The sequence below is a fragment of the Perna viridis genome, chromosome 1 (assembly GCF_037379345.1).
Source record: "Perna viridis isolate PV_CMFRI_1.1 ecotype Kerala chromosome 1, ASM3737934v1, whole genome shotgun sequence".
In the NCBI taxonomy this organism is placed as follows: domain Eukaryota; kingdom Metazoa; phylum Mollusca; class Bivalvia; order Mytilida; family Mytilidae; genus Perna; species Perna viridis.
Window position 1 is genome coordinate 65,679,879 of NC_142445.1, and position 23,197 is coordinate 65,703,075.

Consider the following 23,197-nt stretch of genomic DNA (forward strand, 5'->3'; position numbering starts at 1 on the left):
ATTGTATATAGGAGAGTTATGTTGCCATTAATATGATAAAAACCTTGCTATATATCTCATGTTTCTTCTCCAGTAAGGAGAGTTCTATTTGTATACTAATGGTATTCAAAAACTTTTGTAACTTTGTTTACAGTTTACCCTTAATGAACTTTGATTTGGTTTAGGGCTTTAAGGATTCAGAAAAATTTTTGTCTAGGAATATTATTGCTGTTTTGAAAGTTCAAAAAGTGGAACCAAAGATTTTCTTTAATGTAACTCTATAGAGAAATATAACTGAGTATATACTCTTAGTTTTTAAACATTTGTTTGGATTTACTGTACAGGAATAACTAAGTATATCAATTTTATATTTTAGTGTTAGGATTAACTGTGATTCTTATTAATTGGTCCAAATTCACTAGATTATGCTTTAGTTCTACAGAGTATTGAGTACATTGTGCAGTCATTTATAGTAAATATTTCTGACTACTTGTAGATCAAGAAGCTGTACCCTGATGCCAATCTGAGACTACCAGGAAAAAGAATTTTTGGGAATTTAGACCCTGACTTTATACAACAGAGACAGGATGGACTAAATGACTTTATACAGAAACTGGTCTCCCATCCTAAAATATCACTACAGTATGTATACATTCTAAATAAGTTATGCCTTTGTTTGTTTGGTGGCTAGTAGAGTCAGAATTACTGGGTATAACCTCTTTTATAGTCAGCAGCTGTACTTATATTCAAAATACTGTATATTACCTCTTTCATAGTCAGCAGCTGTACTAATCATCAAAATTACTGGGTATAACCTCGTTTATAGTCAGTGGCTGTACTAATCATAAAAATACTGGGTATAACCTCTTTTATAGTCAGCAGCTGTACTTATCATGAAAAGTACTGGGTGTAACCTCTTTTATAGTCAGCAGCTGTACTAATCATAAAAATACTGAGTATAACCTCTTGTATAGTCAGCAACTGTACTTATCATCGAAACAAGCAGTAACTTCTTCACAATTAATGGTAATTCTATATTTTGTCTGTCTGCCTGTAACCTTTGTTAATCAGTTTTGAAAAAAAATTCATTCAGTGAGATAGATCGATGCCAAAACATTGATAGTGTGGCTCTCTCTACAAAGGACATTTCTAAGTACTAAGGACACTTTTTTATGTATCTACCGGTATGTATCGTTATATAATAACAAGGTCTGTTTGTTTAGTACAGATGATGATGTATTACTCAGCAAATATTTTGAATGATAAAAGAAAGTCTCAAAACAAACATTGAATTCCTTGACCTTCACTTTCTTAGACATAAAGTCAGAGCTTTTATTGCTTATGTATATTAAGTTTTTGTGGATTGCATAACATTTATCAGAAGTTAAATCTGTCTATCTGTATACTTCCCAACCAGGCAAAGAACAGTTAAGGCCACAGTAGTTTATTTGTTTGTTTTGATCCTTTTCTAGATTGTGGAAAAAATTATTAGCTGCTTTTAGTTTTTTTTTAAAGTTTCATACAGCAATACATTTTTTTTATAATTAAATCAATATAGAAAACTAATATCAGTTTTGTTTTTCCCTGGCTTCTTCTGAGTAATTGCTGGTACTATTACTGGGTTGTGAAGGAATTGAAAATGTTTTCAGTGCTTTGTACAGACCAGTAGATTGTAATGTATAGATAATTTCTTGACTGTTCAGTAAGTTTCTTTTTGTGTTTTTTTTCATTTGGACGACATAGTTCCTACTAAAATCCATACACCAAAAACTTTGTCACTAAATAACAGTCTTGTGTCATTAGCCTGATAAGATTCTCACATGTCTCTATCTCTCGTGACTTTAATTGAACAATTTTACCTGACATGCCTTTCACACTACCAGTAGGAGGTGTATATATATATAATGGAACATGTCATTTATGACGTGATATATTTTGGATAAATACCCAACAAGATGTAAAATGTTGCTTATAATGCGACTGGGTCATGAATGGTTGCATGCATCATGCATTACCTTTTAATGCATATTTTTTTTATTTCAAGGGCATTGTCCTATAAAGGCCAGACATGAGAATTGTAGTTTTCATTTGCAGACATTGATTTTGTCTTGTCTGTCTGTCTGTTCTTCAAGCTTCATTCAGTTTATTTGTTGTCAAAGTTATTCAGTACATGTTAAAAATGAGAAAAAGTTTTAAGGTAGAGATCTATTAAAATTCATTTTAATGTTCTTTATATTTGCTGATTCAGAACAAATGGCAGGGTATTTTTTTTTAAGTTATTAACTGTATGAGAAAGGATTTTATTCTTTTTATTATTTTGGGTCAACTCTGAGAACATTGGAGATATGTTTACCATGGCAATCACTTCATTAATATAATACATTTATGCCTTAATGTTTTGTTATTTTATATATAAGCAGTATGTCATTATGGTACTTTCTAATTTTTTTTTTACTAATTTGCTGCCAATGTCAGTATCTTCTATGAACTATATTTATTTAAGAAGAGAAGCAAATAATTTATTTCATTATTTTCTTCCATTTTTAAAACCAAAATGTAAAAGTACTTGAACCTAAGGATAAAAATACAGAAATAAACCCTCAATTATACAAATATAGAAATTAAAATTCTTAATTATACAAACAAAGAAAATATTACCCTCAATTATACAAATATAGAAATTCCCCCTCAAGTACGGTACTATTTCTAAAGTACCAATACTTTCACATATTTCCTATGTGCTAACTGAAGCATTAATAAGATTTCCTATGGTACCAATAATGACCTAGAAGGAAGGAAATTATGTCTGATTTTCCGGATTCATTTCATGACATTTTTCCAATCATGAGCAGCAAATAACATAAAAAAAATGATAATGAAGTGTTAATAAACCTGCAGAAAAGCAATAAATTTTGTAGGTGTAACTTAAGAATTTCTAATCATTCCCTTCAAGCCTTTATTGTCATTGGTGTTACGTGACAAACACATTGGTTTGTTGTCATTGGTGTTACATGACACATTGGTTTGTTTGCTGTATGAAAAAAACAACCCAGCCTTTGATTAATGGATATTTGGAAATTTTACTAATGTACATGTAAATCACACTTGCTAAAAGTCCTCCTTTTTTTTAAAGATGCAATTTTTTTTTAAATTAAATGTCAATCTATGTGAAACATTGATTGGATCAGTTTGAGAAATCTGTCCTAATAAAGGTACAAGGCATTGTTGCATGAAAAAGAGCTCATCTTCCCAAGTTTAGAATAAACTTCTGTTTTTATAAGGTGCAACCTGCTGCCAAGATTGAGAAAAAAAGGTGACCAGAATTGGGCCCCAGAAATAAAGGTGATTGGGCTAATCAGTTAATTGAAAGAAATTAATCATTTCCGGGATCTTTATGGGTACAATTTCAACTTTATTTCTTATCTTTTTCAATGAGAATCTACAGGATGTTTCAAATTAAGTAATAAGATTTAGCTAATGAATGAAATACAGTATTTAGTATAGTATTTCCTTTACATTCTGTTAGTAGGAAATACTACCAGAAAATCTCTTATATTTTAAGTTAAGTAAAATACCAAGCTATTTTAGGCCTGAGATTTTAGGGCTTCTTAAATTTCATTTTGTCACCTTTAACATAATTGATATTTAATTCACCTATTTATTGTAGTAATATAAATTCTACAAACAGTTTAAGAAAGGTGGAACCTAAGTAATTTGAAGAATTGTCACCTGGACAATCGAATCACAATCTATTACGCTTCACCTGTGTTCCATACTACTATAATAGTGAACATACTATCATTGTATGATCATACCTATAGAGTCCTATATTATAACAGTAGCAAGATTTACCTATCGTTGACGGACTCATTAAGGCAGGAAACATAAGTGGTTTATTAGACAATAACACTGTCAGATACATACGAAGAGGTGTCCTAATAACAAGTGTATAGTTGATTTGGCTTTTTGTAATGAACATCTGATATCATGGTGAAATTTACACTCTCAAGATTTTTTCGGAAAAGTGATTCAAGTGATTCTACAGATTCTAGTGATTCAAATGAAGGCGAAAGGTAATTGTTTATAAATTGAGTGACTTTTTTAAGGATATTTTTCTGTATTTTTTTTCACAGTTTATTTGTTTTCGTTGTTTTTGATTAGATTTTTTTCTAGGTAACAAGCATTCATGAAATCAGGACAAATTTGTAATATTTCAATTTTTATTCTGTAATATCATTTGTAATTTGAGATAAAATTATTTTTTTATTCCAGGTTTTTTGATAAATACTTATAGTAAATGATTTTTTCTAGTACAATAAATTAATAATATGAACCAGTACAACTTAAAATACTGTATTTTATTTTTGACCTTTTCTTTACTCTCATCTTGCCATTAAAGTTTGGCAGGTTGTTAGTTACTTGTTGCTTTAATGGGTCTAAATGAGAAATAAGTGCTTTTAGAGCACTTAGTGGATATGATTTATGGAAACTTAAAGTTGATGAACTGAAATTTTGCAAGAATTTGAGATAGCTCCATTTTTCAGTGAATATGAAAAAGAAAGGTTTCCTGTTACTTACTTCCTAACTTACTTGTGTAGCAATTTAGTTTGCAGACCTTAACTTTGCTAAAAATAATGTCTTGGCTGGTATTCATTTTTCTTTAAAAATTTTGAAATGTGTTATTTCAAACCCCAACTTTGCCCCTTCCCCCCCAGCCCCCCTTAAAAAGTATTTTGTGTAAGGGACTACATTTTATACCTATAGTAAGCATGTTAGTGGCTCATGTAGGTTATTGTTTTTATTACACCCAGTTGCTTTGCTATTTTGATAATACATATTATCTGTTTACTGTAATTGTTCATTTTATTTCCATCAAACTTGATAAACTGGTATCTGTAACTTCCTTGAGAAAGCTTATAACACCTTACTGAACAAACAAGTCGTTAGTGTCAAAGTGAGCTTTAAAGTCCTTGTTAAATGTAACTTTCTCAACATAAACTTTTGGGGTGATGTAACTAGAAGTCAAAGGTCAAATGTTACTGAAAAAAATACTATAAAGTATATTTATGTAGAAAGTAAAAGTAGCTTTTAGCTTCTTATGGCATAAAAGAACAGAAATTAACCGAAGTGGGTTCATGGTAACTTTTATCTTTTTATGGTACATGTATTAACGGTGAGTAATAAGAAATGAACTGACATTAACATTGTTGTTCTGTATTTTACTGGAATGTTTTCATTTGTTCTAAATAATAACCTTCTGAAACCATTAAGTATGGACTGAAAGGACAATATTGATAATCTTGAAGATGAATCCAGTTAAAAAAGTAGATTGAAAATTGGCAATTCAAAACTAACAAGAGTATCAATAAGGTAAAATTCAGTCTTTTATAGATGAATAAATTTCACAGTCAGCAAAAATCACCACTTCAATGTTGTTGAACCAAAGTACAAAGTACATCTATTTGTACTGGTTTGTTTTTGTTAAACTTTATAAACCCTGTGTACGTTATATAATAGGAACATTATCTGACAAAACTCTCCAAGTTTTTCATGATCACTTAACATGCATCATCCAACTTATCAAGGCCTTGTTATAATTCATCTGTCATCTTCAAATAACCTTTCACTAGGTTATATATGGCTTAATTACTTATGATTTAGTTAAAAGGTCTTGATCACTGTAATAAAACTCGACCTTTTCAACATGATCCAAACCCAAAACATAAGGCTTCTATCCTCAAACAGAATAACAAATAAGATGACTGTAGAACTATAGTGGTGTCAGTGATATATGTCAGTCTTTTGGTGAAATAGTTTTTAAAAGAGATGTCAATCTTCTGAGTTACTGATTGGCATTACGGGTTGGATAAGTTACTAAATATAAAAAGTAAATGTAGTGAAGGAAACCTCAATGTTTTCATTGCAACTTGGCATATAAACTTGCTGTCTTTTAAAGCAGATGAAATATAGTCAGGCATGCATAAATAGAAGTGAGATATAAAAAGGGAGACAACTGATTTATTTTTCATATGAAAGGGAGATAATTGAGAAATAAACTTTTACCTGCTGTATTTCAAGGAAAGTGTGTCATAACAAGGACAAGACATGTTTGAGTGTTAGCTGTAGGGCAATATATGTTGTCCTATAATGTCAGATCTATTGTCCTATAATTCCTCTCAGGTGTGAAATTAATGACTTATTCATTGTCTGATCTGTGCATGTGCCTATATTAGCTGATTTGGACAAATTATTCTGGCCCAAATTTTGGAATAAAGATTATTTTAGATTCTGAGGACAGGAAATAGTAGTAATCCTCTTTGGAAGTGTCTTGTTTTTTAAAGTAGGTACTGTTTTTTTATTATTTTTTTTCAAATTTTCCTTACATTATAAAATAAAGAAGTGTATATAATAGACCTTAATATAACTAGTAATGATGCAGTTCATATTTTTGTACAAATCATGTATGCATTTTTTTTTTTTAATTTAGTCTCTAATATTAACAAGTTTTAGTTGATGAAATAAATGCTATTTCTTAAATAACATATATATTTATCTTTTTAAAAATGTTTAGGATGCAAAATCACCTCAAAAATGTTATTCAATGTCAAAATGACCGTCTTGAGACCTTTTGAACTCTGTCATACTTGTAATTATAGGTGTTTTTCAATAAGAGCTGATGAAATACTTGAGTAGTAGATCATTAATTGACAGGGGTCATTTGTAGCATATCATCTTAGTGTTTTAGCAGAAATTATATTGGTTTGGGCCCTCTGGGTATGTGTACTGTGTACAGTTAGAAACGTACCTTAGTAGGTAGTCTTTAGACATCTTTAAGCTACTGTGTACATCTTTTACCTGCAATATACATTTCCACTTCTACTAAAAATAATGGTGAAAGAAACCAGAACTATGTGTGGTAGTATGTGCTTGTTCACAGAATGGATGTTTTAAATTCAGTTTACTTTAATAGTAAGGTTTACTTCTATTCTTTTTACAGCATTTCTTAAAAAGGTTATGGTTTTAAAATTTGAATGTTATTTGAAATTTAGATAATGTAAGTTATTATGTGTTTTGAATGGTTGTCAACATTTTTTTCAGTTCTGATTATCTTTTATGCAAATCTAACAATACTGCTTATTCAGTAATTTCTTCGGTCCTGTTAAATGTTTATGGGCTATAAGTTTTATACTGTTTAACTTAAAGCACTTTCCAATACAATCAAGAGTTCATTGATCTGCTGTATATCATAATTTGAAATGTTCGGCAGAATATGTCTCCAATTAGAAAAATAAAACTTTCTTTACATGAATTCAAAGTAAAGCCCAAATGTTCAAGTATTTCTAAATAGTGTCTAGCTTATATACTTCAAAGAACATTGAATGAATGAATGAGGTAACAGAATTGTAAATGTTAATTTGAACAAAAGATATGTTAGTTTTATAGTCATCTATCATGTCTGGGTTGAACTTGATGCATGGAAATTTTTGAGAATGCAGTGCATAGGTACACTAAAATCGAACACAAACTTATTGGAATGTTTGGTTTATAGTACAAATTGTAAAAAAAAATGATAAAGGGACTTTAGTAATGACTTATACAGGTACAAAGAGCAAAATGGCTTCAGGGTGGGCTAGTCCAGTTTTCTTGTATATTAAAAGGTATGATTTTAACAGGTTTCCCTGTGATGGTTGAATGAGTCACTCTTCACCTACAATGAAGTTAGCCATTTATCATAATATTATTGTTTTATAAATGTATTCAGTCATTTGTGATTATTTGGTATTATATAAATGCTTAGCCATCTTATGTCTGGTTAACCAGTAAAGTATTACTATGTGTTGTATACATTTTTCATTCAAGAATGAGTTGCTTTCCTTATCTGATACAACTTGACTACCCTACCAGAGCACGTTGATTTTAAATTGCTTGATTTTGCTAATCTAGTTCTTGGTCTATTTATCTTGAAGGGCTGAAAGGGGACTGTTTACTTCTTGTATTCTTATATTCGAGTATTCAGTATTACTGAGCAAGTCAAAGTTGAAAATGATAAGAGCAACTAGATCTTTTGACTAACCCCCATTTTGAAAAAGTACAGCAAAAATATTTACATCTGAAAAAAAAACATGAAGACAGGTTTCATTAGTTTCAGGGCAAGTTAAATATAACTTTGAACTTGTCTACTGGTCAGCCTTTACCTAAAAGTTATTTATAGCAATGTATATGCCAATGATTTGATATATTAAATAATTATGAAAGTATCAGAGGTTACCTATATCTTAGAATCAGAAATAACTAGACATAATTATATTGGGTCATTTTGTGATCAAGTTGTCCTAAATCTAGGTTGAGGAATAAAGTATGGTTGTACATTTCGAAATGGCTATCAGTATTAATTTATACTGTACGAACTTAAGGAAACTATGAAAGAGTCTTTTCCACTGAAATCTTTTGTCCTGTATTCAAAGGTAATGACAAAATATGTGTAGATTTATTAGCAGGATACTTTTTTTATTTTATAAAATATACATTTATGTGAATTACACCTACCAGGAAGAGATTATTTAGGAACTATACATTTTTTAATCTATAAAAATGATTTTCATTAAAATGTGATTACATAAGCTTGAGTACAAAAAAGTCAGTGACTCATTGCTGTAATGCATGTCTTTTGATGTGAACATCCATTGTGATGGATTTTTTCATAGTTTTTACACTCAAGAAAAATTAATTATAACATGTTACCTCTATTTTTGCAAAATTTACAACAACTCAGGGTTTTACAACTTCTTGTTTTGAACAAAATTTAAAGGAAATGTTGAACAATATTATTACAGGATTGCCTAAAGATCCATTCATGTTTTTCATGTAAATTAACACTTAAAAGAAGCCGCAGGTTCTAAATATATTCAATTAATTGTAGGTTTCTCTCCATAATATGTAGTTAACTCCCTTGTTTGTTATTATAAGGATGTTACAGGAAAATCAGTAGGAGTTAACAAAGATGATGTAATCTCCAGGTCACTGTCCTTTTTGATAATCAAATTTTAACTTAAAGTAAGTTAAGCTCTAAGGTTAATTTGGATTTAATGAACATTAATTTGCGTTATTTTGCTTATTAATTTCAGTTTTTAGCTCACCTGGCTGACGGCCATGTGAGCTATTGCCATCACTTGGCGTCTGTCGTCGTCAATAACAATTATACAAAACTCTTCTCCTCTGACACTACTTGACTAAGTAGAGCCAAACTTGGTATGAATGTTCCTTGGGGTATCCTGCATAGAACTTATGTGGGGATTTTTGATTTGTCACCATAACTAAAAATAGAACATAGGGGTTAGACAGTAGTTTTTCACATATATCTCCTAAAACCTTAGGTTTGCCTGAATTTTGACAAGGATAAAAGTGTTCAGCATGATGTGATCTATTTCTGGTCAAATTTTGGTTTTAATCCATTAAGACATGTTGGAGTTATTGCCCTTTTTCAACAATTTTTGCTATTTTTAGTGTTATTTCTTTCCAAAATCTTCTCTTCTGAAACAACTTGACCAATTGAAACTAAACTTGGTATGAATGTTCCTTGGGGTATCCTGCATAGAACTTATGTGGGGATTTTTGATTTGTCACCATAACTAAAAATAGAACATAGGGGTCACACAGTAGTTTTCCACATATATCTCCTAAATCGTAAGGTTTAGCTGAATTCTGACATGGGTAAAAGTGTTCATCATGATGAGAGTTATCTCTGGTTAAAGTTTGGTTTTAATCTGTTAAGCCATGTTGGAGTATTGCCCTTTTTCAACGATTTTTGCTATTTTAATGTTATTTCTTTCCAAAATCTTTTCCTCTGGCACTACTGGACCAATTGAAACCAAACTTGGTATGAATGTTCCTTATGGTATACTGCATAGAACTGTAGTTGGGATTTTTGATTCGTCAAAAAACATGGCCGCCGTTACTAAAAATAGAACATAAGGGTCGGACAGTAGTTTTTCACATATATCTCCTAAACTGTTAAGTTCATCCAAATTCTTTCAATAGCTGAAATGATCCATATTATTAGGACTACAAAAGTCTTCAGACTCCTTGTAAGAGTTATTGCCCTTGAGAGGGAAAGAATGATTATTTTTTTTTAATAGTTTTCAGTCAATATCTTGAAAACTATGATAGATTAAAAGAAACTTTCAGTTGTTGAAAAGATCTTGTGATAGTCCTACCAAAGACTTCTTTAGTCAAAATTGTTGGACAACTTCTTGTTTGATTTATTGCCTTTGAAAGGCAAAATTCAAGAAGGTGAGCGATTCAGGCTCCTGGGAGCTTCTTGTTAATGCAGTAATTATAATTAAGTTGTCAATATTTTTCACTGTACTTGATCAGAACCAGCCAATTGTCTGGATTTGATTAATTACACTGCTTTTTCTCTTTTTGGAATGTCTTTAATAGTTGAGAGGTTTCAGTGTATTTGCACTACGTTTACTATTTAAGGACACTACATTGGTGGATCCTTAAATTCAGAAAAGTGGTGTTGCTGACTGGCCTTAGTAAGAGGGTACCACTTATTTAAGTGATTGCCATTGTTTTTTTCTGTATAATCAACCAAAATCTTCAAGCTAGGTTGTCTGGCTCCTGTCAGGAGGATCCCATCTCTTGGATCTGCCTATGATATGCCTATGATCCCACCTCTTGGATCTGCCTATGATTTATCAGGATCCCATCTCTTGGATCTGCCTATGATTTATGGACATATATTGAATCCACGTTTGACAGGTGTTATCTTTAATAGATAACAAAGATACACTAAACCTACTATCACACTATTTTGAGTTTTATATAAGAAACCTCTATTTGAACTTTTCATTCATAAATTTCAAAACAACATCAACTGTCCAATAATGAGGACAGTAACACTTGACCTTAATAACCCTATTGGTATTTAGTAGATTGATAAGGATGGTCATTAAGGTCAGTTCATGTGGAATTTTGTTGGTAAACAAAATTTTTGAACTTTAAACTAAGCATGAATCAGGTGTTTTTCCACCAGTAAACATGTTGAAATTTGATTCCATTGATAATGGTCTGATTCTGATTAAGACAATAAAACATTGAAATCCAAAACTTTGTTTTACCTGAGTGGGATTTGAAAATATGATAAATTTGTTAACTGTTGATGGATTTTATAGTTTATTCAAATCCATCAATTAAAAATAGTAATTGCTTTTTCATCTTATCACCACATTTTTCTTAGACTTGCACATTTTTCATAAAATAAGAAAGTCTTTGAAAAAAACAAACCGACCAAAACAAAAACATAAAAAATCATTTCCACCCTGTTAAAGAAAATTGTGAATGAAATAAAATCATGTGCATGCATTTCATAAACTTTTTCTCCAATTTAAATGATCCCCCCTCAATTAATCAATCTAAAATGAATGTACTTTTAGGTCATCAGCAAGCTTTAGTCACACTCTATTTGACATTGGTCAGTAAACATCTGAATTACATGTGTATGTGTACTTTCTCCTTTAACAGACATTTAGTCATGTTTCTAGATCTTTAAGTAGAAATTTGACAGTGTCCGTTTGACCCAGGAACATGTTTGTCACGGATGTTGTTACAAGTTTAAAGTTTATCAAAAATCTTGATCCCCATTTATTAGACATCATTATTGTAATGTAAGAGGATATGTCTTCACATGATAAGTACTCCCCCTCCTTGTTAAGTACATAAATATTTACCCCATAGTTACTTAAAGAATGGCCATATGTTACTGGGATAGGCTAAGTCATGCCTATTTAACAAGATAAAAGACCAAATAGGAATTATTTAACCAGCAACTCCTTCATTCACCACTTTAAACTTGATTTACTAGAAATACTACATACATCCTCTTAATGATTTTTGCCTTTTAAATAAATGTACTAATTAAAGGAATTCAACTTTGAATGGATTTTCTTTTCCTTTACCAATGGATTGAAAGGATGTGTAATGATATTAGCTTGTGATGATTCTGTTTATCTCATCCAGTTGATAGCTAGTTCTAAAGTGACAGTTAATTTGAACTTTGGATGGCAACAGATTTTTCAATGAAAAATATTATTGTTGGAATTAAGTCATGGAAAAGTCAGCTGATACTTGGTGGTGTTGAAATAGGTCACTACGTTCTATATTATTGTAAATTTTTATCCTGATAACCCATTTCTTAACCCAACTCTGCAGGATCTAACGGACATTAACAAAACTTGAAAGATATATTAATTTGGATCTATTAATTACCTCATAGTGACGTAAAAGTTGTTCTGTTATATAAGAAGGACATGGTCTAAGATGTTGACGTAGCTAATGACAAAGGACATTTTGTTGTTATACAATTATCAAATTACTAAGACATATCATTCTACATCATTTTTTACTTGTGAATGAAAGAAGAAAACAGACAAACTTTAATTTTCATGCCATTTCGTTGTAAGAAAATTTTCTGTAGTGTTGCCAGGATATTTAGGAAACATGTGATGTATGTATTAATTTCTTTTTATACACTGCCTTAATCATCTTAGTATGAAAATAATATATGAATGGTAATACCATGATCATTGTCACAACCTAAAATCAGATTTTGTAAATTTGTGATCAATTAAGTATAACCCAATATTAGCAACTCCCTCATTATCTTATTCATGATACACCCTGAATAATAAAAACATGATCAGATGGTTCAAAATATATACATTTTTATTGTTAACCTTCGTTATTACTCTCAAAGCGAAAAATTGTGGAAAGTCAAATTCCCTTTAATTTATTGATGTCAATGTTACTCTATAACTTCTATTATACAATATGTGGCTTTTTGACGTAAGTTTAATCAATCGTTAAAATTCTTTAGTATACTGCTCTTAAAAATATGTTACTGTACAATAAAGTATTTAAGTGTTTTATCCATATATGAATGAAATTTTGCTGAGTATTTGGTGACCGCACTTGCCGTGAGTCAACATTTTATACTATGGGGCATATTTAGGCTATTTTTCTACTTGTATAAGGTATGTTTAAACATGTATATATATTCTACATTTTTCTGATAAGAACAAATTATACATCAAATGAGCATATTATTGTCTGTTTAATGCACCATTTATTTTTTGCTAGAGGTAAGGAAGTCTGGCTCTGTTTTGTCAATTTCATTTTTTATTGTTTTGCCATTAACATTGTATTGCTTCTGTGGTTTATTGTACTTTAGTATTAAAATTGAATGTCCTTTTAATGTCCTAACAAATGTCTATAAAAAGTAGTACTTTATATGATACAGACTTTGATCTACCTAAGAAGTAACAGTTCATTGTGTACTGATGATTTCCAGATTTTAGATAAAAGTACTTTTTATGATTGTTGCTTTTCAAGAATAGAATTGACATGGATCCTTGTTGTGGATGTTTTTAATGTTTTTTTTTACACAGCAACTTTTTTTCTGAAATATAAATTGAATTATGAAAAAGACATAGACAGAATATGAACTGTTGGTGTAGCATATGAATTAGATAGTGTTTTGCTGATTAAGTTGGCTCTCTGTACCATTTCAAATTAAAAAAAAATTGCTGTGAGAAGAAGCTTGAGTAATAGCTACCAGTAATTGATATCCATGTTAGAGAAACCATGAAGAACCTTGAGTTAAATTATCTGATTGTAAAAGTAGGCTAGTAGAACTAAATAATTAACTTTAGCCAACTTTTACATCATGATTTATTTTTAAACAGGCCAACAGATAGGATAACTTGTTTTCTGAAAGAAACAAGTGTTAAGGCTTGAAAGTGATGTTCGGCGAAATTAAACATTAAACAAATCAAAGATCTGTTGTAATTAAAATGTATCTGTGGACTGTCGTGGTAGGTGCCAATTATTTTACATAATTGGAGAATTCTTTATCAGGAGCTGCCAGAAAGTGTTACATTATCTGCCTTTGCTTGACGTCAGCTTTGTTTTGTTGTTTCAGCCCTGAAGTACGATCATTTTTGTCATTAGACAATCCAAGAAATGTCACGGAACCAGTAGATTCTGACACTTTTGAGGACTCAGAAGCAATGGTAGGCATTTCTTGTGTTTAAGAACTGGTATTTTAAAATATAATGCATATTGAACTTGAGATCAGGAAAAAACACTGATAGCATGCTAAAGTGTACTGGTAGCAGATTTTGAAAAAAAAAATCTGTCTGTTTGGATTTGTACATTTTATGGGGATAAAGGTTGTACGAAAAAACACACAAAAAATTTAGAAATATAAAGAAAATTTGATAAAACAAATCTTTTGTTCAATTTTGAATTTGAATACTGGATCCCCACTACCAATGCATTTTCTTTTGTACGTTGAAAATTTGGAAATATACTCAAACTGATGTATGTTCCTTCTAAGTTGAAACCTTCATTAGATTTATGATCAAATACCATATTTAATGACTTAAACAGTAAATTGGCCGAAAATAAAAGATGTTAAAAGAATTGATGTCATTTTTGCAAAACAGAGAAAACAGCTGTTTCATGTACGTCATAGATAGATCTAAAATTGGAAGTACTTAGCTAAATGTTACAGCTGTGTGTATATTAATAGTTTTACACTGTAATTCCTTACAACACATTAAAGCACCTCTTTAATTATGTTTGTTTTGAGAGAATTTAATAGAAAGAACCATGGGATTTACCACATCATTTTTTTTATAAATCCACTCTCTGATATCTGAAGTTTAGTGCTTAGATTAACATAATTTGAACTCTGTGTATCACAAAGGAGGGTAAATCATTTTGTGAAAATTGTGTAGAAGCTTTTACTATTTACTATGCTTTTCAGGATAACAATTGTACAAATATTAGTATATAAAATTTAGTGTCCTTCAATTTTTACCGTCAAAATTGCCAAAATGTTTTTGATCTGATGGAGTTTTTTGGGGGCCAAACCTTTTGGTTAAAATGTATAGAAGAAACAAATCAATAAGAATCCATGAGCAAATTTACTGTAAACTATCCTCAAATATATAATAAAAATAAGATCTATTTCATTATAATATCATTTCATTTTTCAGAATGGGAAAGACAACAACCCAGTCAATCTTGGTCCCAGTGAAAAGACAAGGTAATATATGACAAGAAGGAAATATTCATATGATGTGGGCTTAATTGATTGCTAATGTGACCTAGTCCTCATAAAGAATTAGTCAAATGTTAAAGGCATGATTTATCAGATTGCAGAAGGAAGCAGTAGAGTGATATAAGCTAAATAGGACACTTTCTAAACCAGGTCATATACAATTGGCTGTTTAATAAAGAGCAAAACTTCAATATTAAGAAAGATCTATAAATGGATTTTTCAAGGGAGCTTGTCAGGTTTTTCACAATCATGTTGTTGGGTGATACTGGTAAAGCATTTACCTATTAATCTCAGAATTTTGTGTGTATGAAATTTCTTAAGAAAGAAATATATATATTCTATTGACACAAACATGATCTGTCATGATATTTTCACTTCGTCCCACCTTTTTACTCCAAGAGCAGTAAATTGTCAGCCACACTAGTGCACTTATTATTTCTTGTTACAACATACTTGATTGACTATGGACTTCCCACTTGCTACCCACCAACTTAACCCTTAAAAAGAATGTAAAATTAAATTACTATTTTGATAACATTTTCCCAACATTATTAGATGAATACTTAGTGTACCTTGAACTAGCAATATGTTTGATTTCTTCTGTTACCTCAATTTTTTTTCATATCTAAAAGATCAAATCACAAGGAAACCACTAACTGATCAAATTTACTCATGCTTTCTAGTCATGCAGTGCATATTTTTTCTTGTTTCAGTGTAAAACCAAGTGACTTTGAATTCCTCAAGGTGATTGGCAAAGGCAGTTTTGGCAAGGTGAGTGGAGTACTGGTAAAGGCTTTCCATTAGTAATGTAGTGAAATTACCCAAATAAATCAGTTACATGTTTTGCATATGAAGTTTTTGCCTTTAGGTATTTTATAGCTGTTTTGATACATATCTTATTGTGGGAGAGAAAATTATCTATTTTGAGGTGTCTTTTGGGGCATTTTTTACGCATTAGTGGAATAAATTCTAACCATAACCTGTTGCTGCGTTAAATATACTGTTAAGGTCACTGTTAAGGTCATGCATTTTTTTCTTAATTGATGACCAATTATTAACAATTTTAAAAAGGCAAAAAAAACATGTCATAAAAATCTGGTCTCAAAGCAGCAGCCTGTGTGTAGGTCTTTGGTGAGAAAAATCTTCTACAGGTATTTAAATAATCATGTTTGATAAAAAAAATCATTTTTCTGTCTAAAGATTTGCAGTACCTTAAATTATGGCCAAAAAAAGCCCCAAACCCTATCCATCTTTCTTTAAACCCTTGCTAAATCATGCTAAAAGTCTACAACTTCATTAGTAAAGTCTTTGCCACTCATCTGATAATAAATACATTGGTAGTTTTTAGTAGTTAATAAACAGAAAAAAATGAATGTAGTTTAAATGGCCAATCTTCCCTTATTAAGTACAGGTGTACTCTGATGGAACGCTTAAGGGAAAGTGCACGATTTACATGCTTAATCAAAACTTGTCTAATTTGAACTATTACAGTGAGCTTAAACATGACTCAGGTCAGTTCTGTCATAGATACTAGCACATGCATTGTTCTCTCCTGCACCTTTTACAATTTCTACATTCTTTATGAATGTTTTTGACATTTTTATGGCTCATCTGCCCCTATTTTAAGAAATGTTTTTGCTGAAGTTATCTCCCAGATTACAACATTGAATTTTAGTATCAATACAGCATACTTGTACTCTCTAAACAATTCTGGGTGAAATGAGTGATCCAAATTGAGATTGGAATTGACATGTTGGTCACGTTTAGTTTCTGTGTTTCATTATTTTTTGCTTTGCTGTCAATGTTCAAAATCAATGCCAAGTTCAGTACTAAATGTTCTGTGACATTTTCATATTTCAAAACATAAACAATGGTTTTAAATTTTCAATACGGACTTAAAAAATAGATTTTGTTTGTTCACCATGTTAATCAGATTAATACATTGCCACTACAGGTAAAGTGATTCAGTTACCCAAAACAACCAGAAGTAAAGCTCAACAAGTGAACTGTTTAATACATTATTTTCAGGTATTGCTAGCTAGACACAAAAATGAAAGTAACATGTATGCCATCAAAGTCCTCCAGAAGCAAGCCATTATGAAGAGGAATGAAGTGAAACACATCATGTCAGAGAGGAATGTCCTCCTCAAAAACATAAAACATCCTTTTCTAGTCGGTCTCCACTACTCCTTCCAGACTCAGGACAAACTCTACTTTGTCTTAGATTATGTCAATGGTGGAGAGGTAAGGGAGCTAACTCTTGCAATGTGAAATTTATGGAAATTCAGCTAGAATGTGGTGTATTTGTATTTAAAACAATTTAAGTTATTTTTTATTTTAAAAATGGACTCATGTTACTAGTTTTTGTATGTTTTTGTGTAACACTTTAAAAGCTTTTATAAATCACAATTTATCACAGCTGTACATCAAAAGTTCTTATCATATTTTTGCACCAAAAATGTCATTGAACTTCTATTAGATTTAACATTAGTCAGTAAATGTTTGAAACATGCAAGTTCTGACAGTAATGACTGTACAACACTTTACTCTGCCCACATCAACATAAAAACAAACATTTTATCTTTGTTTTATTGATAAGGGTTTTAAAATGTTATGGTTTTAAAAGTACATTTGGTTGCTGTGTCATGATGTCTCAACTAATGGTTTGGAGGTCCCTTCAAAAATCAAAATTAAAAAATACTCTATGTAATGATCTTGAACTTTACAAAGTTTGGAAAATGTCTGGTATATAAAAAATCACTGAAGGAGACCTCATCTGTGTATTGTTTAATTTCATGTCATTGTTCTTTAGAAATTTGTTTCAGTCTTTGTTTTGACTTTAAAAATACTTATTTCTAGTTTTTTTTTTTAACTATTGTAACCAAATTTTGCTAATCCTTGTTTTGACAATAAAAATACCTCACTTTATATGTTCTTAATGTACAACAATCAATAAGTGGTCACAATGTTTCTGTGACATTTATTAGTATTAAATTTGGGAAAGACAGGACGTACCTGTTAGTACCGCTCAAGTTCGTGACATCAAATTGATTTGTAGTTTGTATAACACATATCGTTTTTGCTTTTTCTTATTTTAATGAAGGTCAAAATGACATAACATGAAAGGTTTTTTTTTTACCACACTAAAACAAACATCCAAAAAAAAACCACATAAATTAATAATTGTGTTTGCATTATTATTTTTAGCATTAATAAAAAAAAATGATAAGCTATTTATAAGGCTTGAACATGAATATTGTTGAATTTGAAACATGATGAAGATATTTTTATATTGACAAAACCATTCTTAAAGTTTATAATCATTTTTGTCAATAACATTTGTCAATCATCAACTTATTATAAGTTTATCATGTAGGATAGTAGGTGCAATATTCATTAATTTGTTTTGGTGTAAGTTCCTGTACTAGTGACATTAGCCTCTTATCATTTGTAGCCTCAGTATTAGATATGTGTTTATCAGACATTTTGGTCTGTAATTTTTAAAGCACATTTTTAGCATTAGTTCCTAAACTATGTATCTACTGAACCAGTTGAAAATTTGTTTCTTTCCTTTTTCTTTCAGTTATTTTTTCATCTACAACGAGAAAGATATTTTCCAGAATTTCGTGCCAAATTTTATGCAGCTGAAATGGCTAGTGCTATTGGCTATCTTCATTCCCTCAATATCATTTACAGGTAAATTTTATGAATTGCAATCTAGCTTTCATGTCACAGCTTATGGTAAAAACAAATTTTTGCCTTGAACTTTAAAAAATGATTGATGTTGAGTTTCGTTCATCAAGGCTATTGATGATTTTGAGATCCCATCATGCTCCTGATAGTGGAAGACTTGTTGGAAGTGTTAGTCATAGAGAAACTATTTCAGCTGTTTTCCCTGATTCTTAACATTTTATGATTTATAATAAAACTTTTCATAAATAATGTGAATTTACCTTTTTTCTGGAATTGTGGTCTGATTATTTTACACTTGGTTATGTTTAAGTCTGGCAGATGATGGAGTATAAAACATGACATAGACACAATGACATCAATGTTCTATGTTGACGTACATTCCCTTCCATCATCAGAAATGTACACAGTTGATGTATGAGTACCTTAGAACAGATTTCATGCTCCCGAAATTCTTAGAAAGGGTTTTTGGTTTATACCCTTATCTGTCTGTCTGTATGACTTCATTTTTGTTAAAATGCTCTTTTTCAATTGGTTGCTGTATATACAAAATGAGTCTTATGTTTCATTAGAATAGCAAGAACTTAAATATGAAAGTAATTTTTCTTTTCTTTCCCAGAGATCTGAAGCCAGAGAACATTTTGTTAGACTCCAAAGTAAGTATAAAAATATCTTCCCAGAGACAAAGAAAAATACTGACTTAAGTCAGTTTAATTCATTGTACATGTAGTTAAACAAGTACTTATAAGAAGGAATGTAAGCCCCTTATAAAAAAAAAAAAAAACCCTCAAGTTGTGAAAACACCCAGTGCAATTAAAAGTCATCATGTAGTAACTATAAATCTACTTGTTATAGCTCTACCATATAGCATATGTTAATCATGTTTGAATTATTCAAAAAACATAATCTTCTTGAGAAATTCTATAGTTTTGTAACCACAAGATTTTAGCTCCACCTATGAAACTTTGATATGTGTATAGTTTGTAGTGTGGCAGACCACCACATTTTATTGCTTATAATTACTCCTAGAGTTACATGTGATTATTAAATCATGAAAAATAACATTGTTCAGCTATAACCAAAATTTTAACCAAAAATGAAAATACATAAATAATTTCCCTACAGAATTTGCAAGTACAGTTTTTATTATATATAAACCCTGTGGATGTCATTCATAGATATCAGAGTAATTCCTTTTGAAAAAAAATAGAGAGACCACCAAATTAGAACCACACACAAAATACAAATTGTTTTTTTTTTTTTTTTTTTGTAAACAATACATGTACATGGTAGGTATTATTGTATAATTTCAGGGTCACATAACCTTGACAGATTTTGGTCTATGTAAAGAGGGCATTGAAGGCATGGGAACTACTAGTACATTCTGTGGAACCCCTGAGGTAATTATTGAACATAATTGTCTTAAGGCCTGTTTTCCCAGGAGAATCTGGGTGATTTTTAGTGACCGATTTGATCATGATTGAGAATACATTGTTAAGTTTAAGACTTTGACTTTAGTAAATTAAGGTTTTAACTTCCCCTTTGAATTGATTTGAGAATATGATCGGTGCTAAAGAAATGATTTCATTCGTTGATTTAAGCACTATATCTTCTATTGAGAGTAGCAATTGATTTTTCAGGCAATTTTACTTTTGTTAAATTTAACATTTCAATGTTATGATAGCAAAAACCATTAAATGAACTTGGCTCCTACACTTAATCAGTACATAGGCAGATATTTTTCACATGAAATTCATGTTAATCGAGCTTCACATGAAATTGACATGATTTTCACGTGAAATTCACTTAACATGAATTGCATATGAACAACTCATGTGAATTTCATGTGAAGGCTCAAATCACCTGAATTTCACGTGAACTCTAACACAAAATCTATTTGCTCAGTTCAGGTGAAAACCATGTGAAATTTGTGTGAAAATCATGTGAAATAATTTTGCCTGTGTAGGAAAAGCATGTTCAAAATTACACTTGTCAAGCTGACATACTGAATATTATTGAGCCCTAACTGTCCATTAAGTTCTCCATATTTATCCATTATTGGCTAATATGACACAAAAAGCAATAATATATTTTCCTTACAACATATGTTTTACTGATTCTGAATCTTAAAAGTAGAAGACACAGAAGGTTGATCTTCAATTTAACAATATCAGTCAGCAAGGTGACAAAAACAAAATAATCACCCAGAATTACAAAAAGAAACTGTATTTGATTGACAGAAACAAAGAGATGTATTTGTCAAGAGCATTGAAAATGTTGAATAATAAATGTCAAAGATCTGTGTCATTTCACTGTTCCAATATCATTTTAGGAATTCATAATTATATGATAGTTCAATCTGGTATAATTTTGTTAAAGTTTTTGCCAAAATGACTAACGCTTTTATTATCAAATGTCAACAATAAATATGCATAAAAAAATCCTAACTGTACTGAAGATTTGATGTTAATACTACAACATGCAGTTGTCTTTCATAAATAATGAAATAAAATTTGTAAAGTTATGCAAATTCAATTCATTAATGGAGCAAAATGAATGTTGTATTCAATAAACTTGATGAACTATATTGTTATAAAACTGTATAAATAGGGAAATAATAAAGCTTTGAAGTAGAATTTTAGAAATATTTTCATCCTCTGGCTTCATGCAATTTCAGCAAAGATATAAAAAAAAAAAAACAAACAGTAGAACATGATTATTCAGTATCTAATTATCATTAATGTATTTTTTAATATGAATCATTGGAATGAAAAAAAAAAAACATGATAATAAGTGACAACCTTATGACATTATTGTTTTGGTTTGATGTCAGTCAATACATGGAAATAATGCTTTCCTAGACACAAGATGTTACTGACCAAATCAATTGTTACCTAAACACAAGTTTATTGAATATGTGAAATGAATTAGATTGTGAAATCGCTGTCATTATATGCAGAACCGATTTAATTGTCACAGAGATCTTTATCATTTTCTTGTGACTTTTTTTTTAAGATATAGGTCTCGACATATAATTGAATAAATTGACTTTTATGTCTCTTCCATGGATAAAAAACATGACTTAATAAAAAGATTTATATCAAGTTTATTTTTCATTTTATTGGCTGAGAGCACTTTTTATCATAAATTGTAATGAAATTGGTTTGATTTTGTTGATGTTTACTTTAAGTATGGTTTTCAATAATAATTTAATTTACTACGTCAGAAAAAAGTCTCTTGCAGTTTTTTTGTTAGTTTGGTTTTTTTTCACTGCTTTAAAACCTTCCCCCTTTTTTGCAGTACTTAGCACCAGAAGTATTACGTAAACAGCCATATGACAAAACAGTAGACTGGTGGTGTTTAGGTGCAGTGTTGTTTGAAATGATGTATGGATTACCTCCCTTTTACAGTAGGGATACAGCAGAAATGTATGATAACATTCTGTATAAACCTTTACGACTGAGGACAACAGGCACTCCCGCTGCAAGGTCTTTATTGGATGGGGTAGGTAATGATAGATACTGGTTTTTATACTTAATAATTAGTATATAAATCTATTCATTATTGAAGTCAGACTAATCTACATGCTATTTTTTGCAACTTTTAACCTACTCATTTTGCAGTAAGCATAAAGTACATAGCACATTGATCATGTAATCAGTATATTAAGAACCATTATAATTCTGTAATACTTTTTCTTTTAAAAAAATTTAGGTAATTTTGTAGTAAATTTTTGCTTTTCTCTTCTAGCTCTTGCAAAAGGAAAAGGAACAAAGGCTCGGTGCTAAGAAAGATTTCCAGGAAATAAAAACACATGCTTTCTTTTCTGACATTAACTGGGATGATCTTGACAAGAAAAAAATCCACCCACCATACAATCCTAATGTGGTATGTTTGAAAATAGTACACATGATAAGTTAGCCATAAATCATGAATATTTAGTATTGAGCATTGTTGCTCAATGATTTAATTCTGTTCTTTACTTAAGTTTGATAAAGTTGAGGATAATTTCTACCATACTGAAAGTAATGTGGTCTGCATGGTTTCAGCTTTTAAATAGTTACTGCATTCTTTTTTCAATTTTTATTAAGTTTTTTTTTTGTTTCAGAGTGGACAGTTGGATTTGAAACATTTTGATCCAGAATTTGTCAGAGAGCCTGTTCCCGGTAAGTGTTTAAAAGCTGCTCCTTAAAACCTTAATTATCTTTATATTGTTACCTGAAAATATGATAAATCAGTATCTCCATGCAGTAATGTCAAAATACAATGGAACGCAGATGGTGAAAAAAAAAACACTAAAATTAGAAAAATAGAAGCCTTCACAATTGCAGTAATCTTTTGCAAACATTATAACTGCTTCCTGATTTACTATGTACTATTTAAATGTACAAATTTGACACT

The 23,197-nt window shown here is 30.3% G+C and overlaps 1 protein-coding gene across 5 annotated transcripts in view; it reads left to right on the forward strand.

Moving 5' to 3' along the window:
* The window catches only part of LOC148629893 (serine/threonine-protein kinase Sgk1-like), a 61,220-nt gene that overhangs the window by 35,015 nt on the left and 3,008 nt on the right, over positions 1 to 23,197 (forward strand). For 3 of the 5 annotated variants that reach the window (XM_088559331.1, XM_088559313.1, XM_088559323.1), the window contains 11 exons: positions 476 to 621; positions 13,961 to 14,051; positions 15,042 to 15,091; positions 15,820 to 15,877; positions 17,135 to 17,350; positions 18,690 to 18,802; positions 19,416 to 19,452; positions 20,110 to 20,196; positions 22,097 to 22,300; positions 22,547 to 22,684; positions 22,905 to 22,962. In XM_088559331.1, the coding sequence (XP_088415457.1) occupies positions 476 to 621; positions 13,961 to 14,051; positions 15,042 to 15,091; positions 15,820 to 15,877; positions 17,135 to 17,350; positions 18,690 to 18,802; positions 19,416 to 19,452; positions 20,110 to 20,196; positions 22,097 to 22,300; positions 22,547 to 22,684; positions 22,905 to 22,962 (1,198 nt within the window). Of the gene's footprint in view, positions 1 to 475; positions 622 to 3,794; positions 4,053 to 12,126; positions 12,488 to 13,960; positions 14,052 to 15,041; positions 15,092 to 15,819; positions 15,878 to 17,134; positions 17,351 to 18,689; positions 18,803 to 19,415; positions 19,453 to 20,109; positions 20,197 to 22,096; positions 22,301 to 22,546; positions 22,685 to 22,904; positions 22,963 to 23,197 lie in introns of those variants that run through there. The other 2 variants (XM_088559347.1, XM_088559340.1) reach the window with 2 other exon arrangements.